The sequence below is a fragment of the Pristiophorus japonicus genome, chromosome X (genome assembly GCF_044704955.1).
Source record: "Pristiophorus japonicus isolate sPriJap1 chromosome X, sPriJap1.hap1, whole genome shotgun sequence".
Lineage (NCBI taxonomy): Eukaryota > Metazoa > Chordata > Chondrichthyes > Pristiophoridae > Pristiophorus > Pristiophorus japonicus.
The window spans coordinates 32375043-32387877 of NC_092010.1; the positions used below are offsets into that span (position 1 = coordinate 32375043).

The 12835-nt window shown below is 41.1% G+C and overlaps 1 protein-coding gene across 10 annotated transcripts in view; it reads left to right on the forward strand.

Annotated features, from left to right (window-relative positions):
- Positions 1-12835, forward strand: part of kmt2d (lysine (K)-specific methyltransferase 2D) — a 215210-nt gene that overhangs the window by 41003 nt on the left and 161372 nt on the right. For 8 of the 10 annotated variants that reach the window (XM_070869512.1, XM_070869515.1, XM_070869517.1 and 5 more), the window contains exons 1-2: positions 1244-1512; positions 9972-10062. In XM_070869512.1, the coding sequence (XP_070725613.1) occupies positions 10014-10062 (49 nt within the window). In that variant the 5' untranslated portion in view covers positions 1244-1512; positions 9972-10013. Of the gene's footprint in view, positions 1-1243; positions 1513-9971; positions 10063-12835 lie in introns of those variants that run through there. The other 2 variants (XM_070869514.1, XM_070869513.1) reach the window with 1 other exon arrangement.

The window sequence follows — 12835 nt, forward strand, 5'->3', positions numbered from 1 at the left end:
ATTTGAACAGAAGGATGAGAATTTTAAAATTGTGGCATTGCTGGACTGGGAGCCAATGTGGGTCAGCGAGCACGGTGATGGGTAAATGGGACTTGGTGTAACGTAGCATACGGGCAGCAGAGATTTGGATGAGCTTCAGTTTACGGAGGGTGGAAGCTGGGAGATCAGCCAGGAGAGTATGGGAATAGTCGAGTGAGTCTAGAGGTAACAAAAGCAGATAGGCTGACGGGCATAGATGAGTGATTGGGTTGGGTGAGAAATTCAGCTTGGTGAATAGAACAACACTAAGGTTGCGATTTACCTGGTTGACATATTGACTGAGCTGTGCAGAAATAAGCCTTATCAAAATTTGTAGGAATTTCACACAGTACTTATTTATGCTGGTGAGATGATCCCTAACATACTTTTATTTTAACAGAAGTTGAAAAAAATTGATGTGGTCACTGCTATTATACCTTCTGCTTTTAGGTATCAAGATTTGCATGGCAGGTAGGAGATAGTGAACATATCTTCATTTAAAAGTACAGTATTAGTTAAAATCGAAATTAAATAGGAAGTGGTTTGTTGACATTAATATCGTGAGAATTATTTGGGATAAGTATTTTATTGTTGCTTCTAATCTAAGTTTCCATTCGGTTTTAGAAATTAACATAAAATTGCTTTTGGAAATGCGAACTACAGTTGACTCGCAGATTTGAGCTACCATTTCCATTCGTTCCTTTTGTTTCACTGGTACAAGATGCTTTGTGTTGCGAGCATTTTAGTCCATCGACATGTTCTTTTTAATTTAACTTTTTAGTACATGTATATGTAGGCGTCTGTCACTTATTACACTTTGTTTAAGCAATCATGTATAACAATTCTTCCTCGGAAGGGTAGCTTGATATGTTTCAATAATTTTGGGATGCGCCTCGCTACCTGAGAACCTTCTCCGTTCCAGTTCGAAACGGATGGGGTAGGGTTTCTTGTCGGAACAAGATATTTTATTGCATGGATTTGCCGCTATGTATATCTGCAGGTTCGGTTATAAAATTGAGCGATTAAGCTGGCCACCGTAGACCCTCTCCACCCCATTGTGCATTTAAAAACAAATCTTTTTTATTTCTGTGTTTTGTTCGAATCTTCGCCTAACCTGGAACTGGCGTTTGGGGGTTGCTGTTTCTGACCGGAACGGAAGTGATGACGTTTCCGTCGCTCCGGTAGATGTTTTTGGTTCGCTTCACTTTTGCTTTTCTCGTTTTCTTTTTTCTGTTGGTTTTGGCCGGCTGGGCTATTTCTTTTGTTTTTCCCCTTCCCTCCTGGGTTTTGTTGAATGTTTGCGACTACTTTGTAAGAGGAAGCAACGAGGCCGAAGCCGGAGAGAGTGAGGAGTGGCCGGGGCCCGAGTTGGAGCCTGCTGCCCGAGGCCAATGTCGGTCATAACGCTTTCTGTGCGAGGAATGGGATCAGCCATGCAGTGGGGAATTTCCGCCAGGATTTGTGGAGTGTGGGGGGTACAGGGCAAGCAATAAGGTAAATCGTGTTTTCATCGGTATAGATTGGCGGTTTGCAATCTGCTAAATGTAAAGCAGGGTAGATACTCAAAAAAATCTATATTTAGAGAATCTGGCTCGTAACGCTGTCAAGTTAATGAAGTCAAATTTTCATGTTGCAAATTCCCTCTTTTTCAATTTTCATAATGATGCATCAGAATAGGGTAGAAAAAAATCCTGAGTAGGTCCAGAGTTTGAATTATTTCATGTCGGCCATCACCAACCCAAATAAGGTCGGGTCAGTTACTTTAGTGTGACCTTTTGTTTCAGTTATTGCAGTTTGGTCGGTTTTAAAAACGATTGCACTGTGTTTTCTTGTACATTCCAAAGTAGTTTTATGTGACCGGAATTGCACGGAAATCCAGGAGTGTATTGAGAGTGTATCTGTTTTGTGGCGGCAAAAGCCGTGTCGTGTGCGTGAGAGCAAAGAGGTTTTTTTTGTGTAGGGACAGTACAGTGTTGTACGCTGTGCAGTGTTCGGTGACGTGAACTACCGTTTTTTCTGTTATGTAAATGGATTTGATTTTATAGGAGATGGCTTAACTTTAGCTTTCAACTGGAAATTGGGTGATTGGTGTAAACGTGGTTTTTAGACAGGATTAGCGATCTAGAAATGTGACTTAAAAAGTGTTTTCTCAAAACAATGGCGAATAAAAGTTGTTTTTTTGTGTGTTGCATTGAGAATACTTTCACTTTTAAAGTCAATTCTTGCCTTATTCTTGTTTGAAACGCAGTAATATGAAAGTGGCCTTTTTGCACCTCATTCAAAATAGTTATCCTAGTCTTGTGTTTTCTGTGGTATTTGGATTTCATTTCAGAAACATGTGAGCAGATGTTGCATGACGCTTTCACTTGCAAGTAAACAGATTTTAAATTACTGACGCAGTCGTATGCAAATAAACAGGAAATTGGCGTTTTATTTTGCTTACTAAATAAATGTGGATTTTGCTATGTGAGTAGGTTTGGCGATATAAACATTTTGGCTGTGCTTTTGCGATTGCTGGCAGATAGCATTGTAGCTTATGGTGTGATTTTCTGAGAATTGCTTTTGAAATGTAAATGCATCCATTCCCATTATTTGCAATGAAACTCTTAAATTTTATATTTGTGTCAAAGGCAGTGGTGGTGTAAATCAAGAATACATAGGCACTGCACGCTTGCCTTTTCAGAAAATGGAGCACACGTCATAATAGTTTACATTTACAGCAATATGCTGTAATTTCATGTTTATTATACAGTTCTAGTGCCATACAAGACTGCAGACTGCATACTGCATGTTAGGTAATGACAAGCTACCCGGTTAAGATTTGCAGGTCTTGACCTATTAAAACTTTCATTCAAGAGGAGCAAAGACCTGCAACCTGTGGTCATTTTGATCTTTTGTATGTCCGTATCTCCTTCCTTTTACTGTAACTGGTGCTTGCAAAAGATATGAACAGGAAATAATTAGCTAAGTTCTTTTCTTTGCCCCCTCCCAAGATCAACGTTGTGAAATGTTACGTGTTTAGGAGTTGACAATATTTATTACATGTTTTGTAATGCCTCCAAAGCAAATTCTAATCATTTTTGGTGAACTAACAATGAAATTCTAGGAATTCCTCTGCTTCAAGTGCTGTAATCTGGGCTCAGTATGAACAATCAGAATGTTTCAATGAAGCTGTCCTAATTATACTGGATGCGCCCAGAAAGGGTAGTTACAGACCAACTTGTTTTGCTTTCTCCCTGTCTTGTTGGGATGAGTGGTACATTTGTCTGCAAGGATGAAGACATTACTGCAAAGGCATTTCCAACAAAGATGGTGATTTTTGAGCCTGTTTCTCTTTTTCCCCTGTAGCTGCCCCCGAAACTCATTTACCTGAGTTTGTATTTAAATCTTATTTTTTTAAAATCAGGCATGCATCTGAATCCCTCTCGGCAGGGTTAGCTTTGAATTGAATCGAGCTCGTGCTAGAACAGCTCTTCCACCAATGGAGACAGGTGTGTGGTTACAATTGTGATGAGGTTTTGGGTAAATATGGAGAAACTGGATGTATGTTGAAAAAGGGTTAGAAACAATATGGAATTTACAGCACAGAAATAGGCCATTCGGCTCAACTGGTTTACGCTCCACCCAAGCCTACTTCATCTCGCCCTATCGGCATATCCTTCTGTTCCGTTTTAATAAGAACATAAGAAATAGGAACAGGAGTAGGCCATATGGCTCCTCGAGCCTGCTCCGCCATTCAGTAAGATCATGACTGATCCGATCATGGATTCTGGTCCACTTCCCTGCCTGCTCCCCATAACCCCTTATCGTGTAAGAAACTGTCTATTTCTGTCTTAAATCTATTCAGTGTCCCAGCTTGCTCAGCTCTCTGAAGCAGCGAATTCCACAGATTTACAACCCTCAGAAGAAATTTCTCCTCGTCTCAGTTTTAAATGGGCGGCCCCTTATTCTAAGATCATGCCCTCTAGTTCTAGTCTCCCCCATCAGTGGAAACATCCTCTCTGCATCCACCTTGTCAAACCCCCTCATAATCTTATACGTTTTGATAAGATCACCTCTCATTCTTCTGAATTCCAATGAGTAGAGGCCCAATCTACTCGACCTTTCCTCATAAGTCAACCCCCTCATCCCCGAAATCAACCTAGTGAACCTTCTTTGAGCTGCCTCCAAAGCAAGTATGTCCTTTCGTAAATATGGAAACCAAATTTTCCCTCGTGCTTACCTGGCTTCCTCTTAAATTAATCTATGCGATTCGCCTCAACTACTCCATGTGGTAGCAAGTTCCACATTATAACCACTCTTGGTAAAGAAGTTTCTCTTGAATTCTTCATTGGATTTATTAGTGACAATCTTATATTTATGGCCCCCAGTTTTGGACTCCCCGGGCCCCCCTAAGCAAGTGGAAACATCTTCTCTACAGCTACCATATATGCAATGCATTTGTACAGTTTCAGTGAAAGATAATCAAACTATTTCCCTATTCCATGTATCGTTGAATTATTTATTTTCATATAAAAAGAAAAGCTTTTGTGTCCTTTTTTAAAGGATCTGGAAAGTGATCATCCAATGAATTATCAATTCTGAGCAGCAATTAAATTTTTTTGTGTTCATAACAATGAGGGGTGTAAGTGTAGGTATATTAAATACAAAAGCAAAATACTGCAGATGCTGAAATAAAAACACAAAATGCTGGAAATCTCAGCGGGTCAGGCAGCATCTGTGGAGAGAAAAGCACAGATGCTGCCTGACCCGCTGAGATTTTCAGCATTTTCTGTTGTTATAGGTATATTAAATGTTATTTTTGCCTTTGTGCACCCAGTGTTAAAATCAACCACTCCCAGGTCAACCTCCAAACAGTCCTAACCACGGTGAGAATTTACATTAAATGCACCAGCCGTCCTTGTGGCCTTTGAGTGAGACTGCAAGTTGGTGTCTGATTATAAGGAATTTTGTTGTATGGACTCATGTCTGGTGTAATTCTACCTGAATTCATTTAACATGCGTCCCTTACAGCCAGCAGAGAGGAGACTTTGATCCAGTCATTCTGGGCTGAATTTGAACTGAAATTCGAGGTGAAACACTTGTCCAAACCTACTGTCTCACCCAGATCCCAAATGGAAAACTCTTGTATGTATAGTATACTTGTGAAGAATTGGTTTATTACAAATACCACAATTTTTCAAATTTGCAAGTTATGATTCAGAATGGAGCTGAAAATGCGATTTGGAAAGCTTTGTATGTCTGCTACATAAATGCTTGTTTTTAATTGCAAGCTGTACTAATTGGCAGGCAAAGGAGTTAGTAATTTAGGTGGACTTTCTGAATTGTTTATACTGAAGATGTTTTGTAGCAGTTTGTGAAAGATAATTATTGAGCTCTTTCCCAATTCCATGTGTTGTGCTGAATAGCAGTTGATGTGCCAGTTTCATTTCACTACAGCCAGTTCAGTTTTGTGCAGTATGATGAGAGAGAGACTGGTCTAAGTCTGTTTGACTGTTTATAGAGAAGCTGGTTGTACACTGCAGTTATGTTTAAACTGCATACAGATAGGTGCAATGGGAGACATTTTCCTCTGTTCACTGTTTGTAGTGAAGGATTATTAACGTGAGGATCAAACACATTTATGGTCTTACTACAAATAGTGGACAGAAAAAATAGTTTCTGCGTGCAAATTTGATGACTGTGTTATTTGGCCGATTTTGTTTTTGACATGAAGGTTAACTTGATTTCTATTTTCCTGACCAATATGTATCCATCAACATTTTGATCAACCAAAAGACTTGTGTGTGTTTATCGCACTACTTTCTCTGATGCAAGAGGACAATTTACATCCCAACACTATTGTGAAAGTGATTTGTTGAGCATTGTGTATGACTTGGGCTACTTTTTACATTTCTAATCTTGACACAAGCATCAACACCATCTGCCGCATGCACATGCAGGGCCAGCTTATATTGTGCAAAACTGTTTCAAGCTTGTGTATGCCCAGAAGTCGTAATCATGACTTAAGTTGAATGGCTCTGGACCTTCCCTGATAGGATGGTTTGTACAGCCCAGCAATATGGAAAAACGCAGCTGGAAAAAATGGTAGCCTGTGGGAGCTGTTTGCAGCAATTTTCGGGTTGGGAAGTGGGTAAAAGTAATTTTGGTAACCGTTAACGGGACTGAGTGAATGAATGATTTGAGATGTGTCCCAAGATCCTGCAATCTAGTCGATTTAATTTTTCTGATTTTAATCAAAAAAGTTTTGTACAGTTAATGGCAGATCTAGTGTTTTTTGATTTGCTAATATAATTTCTGCTATTTAGAATCTAGTAATGTTACATCATTTGCCTGAAAGAGTTATCCTTAACTAACATTTTTCTGGTAATGTTTGTGATGCAGAAAAGGACAGTATTAAAAATAGACAGTGATTAGCCAACTACTCCAGCTCCTCACTATGATGCTCTGATGCATCACAATGCTTGAGTGAAGTTCATAAAGAGCTCAAAGTATAGTTGAATGAAGGTACTTGACACATCTAGCTCATCCTTCCATAAAAGTCTGCAGTCCCCATCCATCACGGCATCTGACTGATTTCGGAGTTATTGCTTCCACTGCCATTCCAGATATTGATCATTGCCGGAGGTGCTTCCCGACATCACTCCTGAAATTGTCTTTTACCAGTTTGTATTTATCTCCCATTGTCCTGCAGTTGTGATTTAAAACTATGCTCCAAATTTACTTTTTGCATTGCACGTAGAATTTTATTTACAACTTGGTTCTCTGATGCTTGGATCAGTCTTGTGGCTTTTCTCTGCACCAACATCTGGACTTGAATGTTTCCCGTTTGTATCCGAGATCAGAACTGAATGCAGTACTTGATGTGTGGCATGACCAGAGTACTGTAGAATTTCAACATGTTGACCTTAGACTGGTACAGATGTGGCAACATAGCTCGACATTCTGTTTGCTTTACTCGTTGCTGCTCTGCACTGACTAAGTGTTAAGTCTATCACTTCAAGATCATTTGCAGCATATCCACTAATTACTGCAGTACTGTACTTCAGTAAATATGCATCCCATTTCTCTCAACCCCCGGAAATCACATTAAGACTCCAAATCCATTTTTTCCCCCCCTCCGGTCAGTTTAGTATCACTTGAATTTGACCAAATTGGGTGGTGTTTTCTGTAAGCAAATTCTATCTGATGGTTCCATGTGCTTGTCCATTTAGGTTAGAATTCTGTAGTAAAGCCACACCTACAGTTCAGCTTTGTAAAAGAATCTCTCAATGATGGCCTGGTTGCAGGGTTTAGTTTTGCAAGGTGCTTTGGTTTGGCTCCTGTCACGTGGCTTGAAACAAAATAACTGTGGGCTTCCACCTTCTTTCCTGCCACAGATGTGTATTTTGCTTCCAAACTGATTATGAAGTGAACCCAGATACCCATCCACCACCCTAAAAGGAGTTAATAAGGAGAACAGTGTCTCATTTGTTGGCATGAGGTTGAAGTATAAGGGAGTGTTGGTGTTTAGATCTTTACAGATTATTACACATCTTTACAGATTATGACATGATTCCTGTGCTTTTTTAGACCACATTCGTGAATATAAATGTTTGGTGAGAATTTATTTTAAAGCTTTATGAAACTGAACAAATCCTATATTGTGGAGCGTTACTGTCATATAACACGTTGTGACATTTTGGTAGAAAACAGAAATCACATTAAGACTCCAAATCCATTTTTTCCCATTCCCTCTACTTTTGAACCATTTTGGGATGTTTGTATGTTCTCCAAACAGGGACCTTCTCCATGGCTCGTAATGGTCTCTTTTCTCCAACACTCTCAGTTGGCAGCCAGTTGAAAAGTGATCCTGTTGGAAATTGGGTAGATTTGGGAGTGTCTATATTGTTTATACGGACTTCCAGAAGGCATTCAATAAGGTTCCACACAAGGGACGGTTAGCAAAATGAAAGGGCATGGAATTGGAGGCAACCTATTGACATGAGTCGGGAATTGGTTAGGAGGTCGGAGACAGAATATAGAGATAATGGGTAGGTACTCCAATTAGCAAGTAACTGGAGGTGTCCCCCAGGGGTCTTGCTGGGGCCTCAGCTTTTCACTATTTATGAATAACGAGTTGTATAGCCAAGCTTGCTGATGACACGAAGTTAGGGAGCATAAAGTTGTAAAATAACATTGATAGCTTAAGTGAGTTGACAAAACTGTGGCAGATGGAGTTAAGTATGAAGTCATCCACTTTGGACCCAAGAAGGTTAGATCTGAGTATTTTCTACATGGTGAGAAGCTAGGAACTGTGGAGGAGCAGAGTGTTTCAGAAGTGCATGCACATAACTCTTTTGAGTTTACCTGCGAAAACATAAAACATGTATCCGTGCCACCCGACCTGGATGACACACACAAGACATTTACAAGGCCCTTTTTTTTTTTTTGGTTTTTTTTTTGGGCACTAAAATCAAATTTTTCCTTTTTTCCAGTGCCCCCTATAAAAGGAGAGGGGGACACTAAAAGCACCGGCAATTAAAACAAATTAAACTTAAAAAACGTAAAATCAAATTAAAATTTGGTTGCCGGGCGTGATGATGCACTCCAGTCCCTCCGGTGCCCACCTCTCACGGAAGGCCGCGAGCGTACCGGTGGACACCGCGTGCTCCATCTCCAAGGAGTGCATGCACATAATCACTAAAAACTAGTGGACAGGTGCAAAAACTAATTGAAAAGGCCAATGGACTGTTCACCTTTATCTTCAAGGGGCTGGAAGACAGAGGGGTAGAAGTTATGCTACAGTGTAGAAAAGCTCTGGTTTGACTGCATCTGGAGTTCTACATTCAGTTCTGGGCACCACATCTCAGGAAGGATATATTAGCCTTGGAGAGGGAGCAGCGCAGAGTCACTTGAATTATACCGGGGCTAAAAGGGTTAAATTATGATGACCGATTGCGTAGACTAGGCTTGTATTCAAGTATAGTAGATTAAGGGGTGATCTAATTGAAGTGTTTAAGAGGATTAAAGGAGTTGATAGGGTAGATTGAGAGAAACTATTTGCTTTGGTGGGGGGAGTCCAGAACAAGGGGGCGTAACCTTACAATTAGAGCCAGGCCATTCAGGGCTAATGTCAAGAAGCACTTCTTCACACAAAGGGCATCTGGAACTCTTTCCCCCCCCCCCCCCCACCCCATTAAGGGATATCGAACCAAGGCAAGAAATGGTGGTAAGATACAGATCAGCCATGATCTAATTTAATGGAGAAACAGGCTCAAGGGGCTGAATGGCATTCTCCTGTTCTATGTTCCTACCTTTAATACTTGCAATTTATAAACACTCACCACCTAGTCAGGAACAAGTTACTTTCCTGCATAGGCAAGGTGAGAAACACAGCATTTTGCCAACTTGTGTAATATTAGTGGGCTTCTCTCCATTTCAAGTCCATTACTGCTTCTTTACTTTGAACTGGTGCAGCTGATTTGTTGTGAAGTGTTGCAACTCCTCTCGACTCCACTGACCAACTCAATGACAATGCAGTGTCAACCTCTTAATTGGAAGTAGCTACCCAAGGTGGATAGAAGGAATTAAGATACAGATCATCCATGATCTCATTGAATGGCAGAACAGGCCCAAGGGGCTGAATGGCCTACTCCTCTTCCTATGTGCTGAATTTATGTAAAAATAATGAGCATAATTTTTGCTTGAAAAGTTGTTGCATCACTGTATTTGGTAACTTCTTAACTGCTCAATGTTGAGTACCTTTTGATTGGGAAAGGTTGGTATGGGAATTATTCATCAAGGATACAAAGCCTGTACTTGATAGAAATTGAATGAATGCAGTTGCTCTTTCTCTCCCCTTTCTCCCCCTGCCCCGCCCCAAAGAAAAATGCTAGCATAGTATCTTTTTACTGTAAACATTATTGTCATGTGTTTCTCTGTAAGAACACTGTTCCCAATTTATTTTTCAGGTGTTTCAGTAAGGGGTGTGGGTTCTGGGAAAAGAGTGCAGTATGGATGGAATGGAATCGAGTAATGAGGACAATTGCTCAAGTGCCACAGGTATGGCTCATTGTTTATGTTGTGTGTTTGCACGTGCTCATTCTGTACGGAACCTGTGTGGACGTGAGGGTTGACACTGAAAACCTGACCACTTGGGAGCAGCATCAATATTAAAATATTCTATTGCCGATTGAATGCTCAGCATTTTGTTTGTTGTCAGCTTCTACATGCATGCCAACAACACTCTACCTTTTCACCACTACTTCTAACTCCACAACCACTTCTACTCTCAGACTGTCAGTTGCGTGTTACGTCTTTGGGTATTTACACTCGAGATTTTCATCATTCGCTGTGCTTTTTGGGCCCCCTCTCTCCCAACACCAAGAGAAAACTCCCTAACTTGGAGTGTGCCTTTACTTGCCCAACATCTAAGGATATGTAATAAGCCTAGGGATCAAACTGAGCACCAGTGTTTCAGCTTACTGGGTATATCCCATGCTACCACTTGGCTTCCTCAACTTAAAAAAAAAAGTGGAAGAATAAATACACAACATAGTGGCTTATGATATAAACTAGTCAGATTGATTGAACAATAAACCAGATAAATTAATAGTATTAAATACAAGTAGATTTACAGTAATTGGCAGACTCTCAATCTCGTCTGAATAACCAAAAAGAACAAAGGTGCTCCTCCTGTTCTAACACGTAACACAAAACTGACCCATGAAATACAGTTTGTTGCATCTTGCGTCGCTGTTCAATGGTGCATGGAGTTTCCAGCCTGCCTAATTGCTATTGTCAGCAGAGTGACTCCTGACTGGGAGAAAGCCTGGGCCACGTATGCAATTCAGTATCCTTTGAAGATGTACAGAAACAAAAGACATGAAAAATTATCTCATAACTACATTGTGGCCAATCTTCCTTTGATTCAAAATGGTGTTTGCTGACCTGCATACAGCTGCCACTTACAGTAGGCTTCAAAGACATTTCTCAGCCAGTCTACCCAACTGAAGTGTCAGGCTCACTAAATTGAATTGATCAACAGCTAAGCAAATATAGGTACGGGAAAAGCTTCTTGGGAATAATGATTTGAAGTGATCTTTTGCATAGGGGATCATGATGTGCTTGAGGAAGTCTGTTTTACCTTCAGTTGAACATCGGGAAGACTGAAGCCATTGTTTTGGGCTCCTGCTGCCCACTCTGCTCCCTTGCCACTAGCTTTGTCCTCCTACCCAGCTACTTGGTCAGGCTGAATCAATCCTTGTCAAACCATGGCATCCTGTTCAAACCCCACAACTTGCCCATCACCAGGACCACTTGCTTCTACCTCTGCAACCCACCCCTCAATCACAGCTGAAACCCTTATTCACGTTCTTATCCCCTCTCTTTTTCCAGTGTCACACACCAAACCCCACTTGTCTGTCACTCCCATCCTAGCTGACCTATATTGGCTCCCTCTTCCCTAGAATCATCGAATTTTACAGCACGGAAGGAGGTCATTAAGCCCATTGTGCCTTGGATGGCTCTTTGCCCCACTCCCTTGGTATTTCCCATAGCCCTTCAATAGTTCCTTTTCCAGTATATATCCAATTCCCTTTTGACCTATGTTGCCTTCTGTCCTCTCTACACACTGAATATAAAATCTTTATTCTCCTCTTCGAATCCGTCCACTGCCTCGACCCACCCTACCTACGCAACCTCTTCCAACCTTTCGTCCCCTTCCATATCCTTTGATCCTCCTATTCCGGCCTTCTGTGCATTCTCTTCTCTTTCCTCACTTCCCCACATTCACCTCACTACTGGTGGAAAAGGCTTCAACCACCCCGGCCCTACTCTCTGAGGCTTCCTCCCTGATCCCCTCTACTTCGCTACATCATCTTCAAAACTGATCTTTTCAACCAAGGCTTTGATCACCTCTCCTAACTCTGGTACTGATGCTCAGCATCTATTTCCTTTTTTAAACACAAAATCTTTCTCTCGCTCCCTTTTCTCTTCTCCCCCCCCCCCCCCCCCCCCCCCCCCCCGCCCAAATAAAGCACCTTGGGATATTTTCTTCGTGGGAGACACTATATTGTTGAACAAGACAACACAGCTCTCGTTCGGTGTACAGCTACCAAGCCTTGAGCAAATTGTCTATAAATCTACCCACTATAGGACTTTTCTCCATGAGCAGGGAAAATGGTGTGCCGATAACACATCTCAAATCTTGTTATTAATGGGTCGTGTAGTCAAATTTGAATGTCTAGCTGCTATAAATGTGCAAACTGAACATCCTTAACAACGTCATCGGCCAGTATTTTCAGATTATTTTGCACATGGAAAAACATACTGACAAAATGAGTATTTCTGTAGTGTATAGGTTGCAGTGTTCCTGTTAAGCAATGCCTCGATTTTAAAATTCTCATCTTTGTTTTCAAATCCCTCCACGGCCTCGCCCTTCCCTATCTCTGTAGTAATCTCCTCCAGCCCCACAGCCCCCCGAGATGTCTGCGCTCCTCTAATTCTGGCCTCTTGAGCATCCCTGATTATAATCGCTCAACCATTGGTGGCCGTGCCTTTGGTTGCCTGTGACATCAGCTCTGGAATTTCCTCCTTAAATCTCTCTGCCTCTCTACCTCTCTCTTCTCCTTTTAAGATGCTCCTTAAAGCCTACTTCTTTGACCAAGCTTTTGGTCATCTGCCCTCATTTCTCAGTATGTGGCTCGGTGTCAAATTTTGTTTTATGACACTTGTGTGAAGCGCCTTGGGAGATTTTACTATGTTAAAGGTGCTATGTAAATACACGTTGTATTGCAACATAGTCAGTAATGGCAAATGCTGATGCTGAACATTC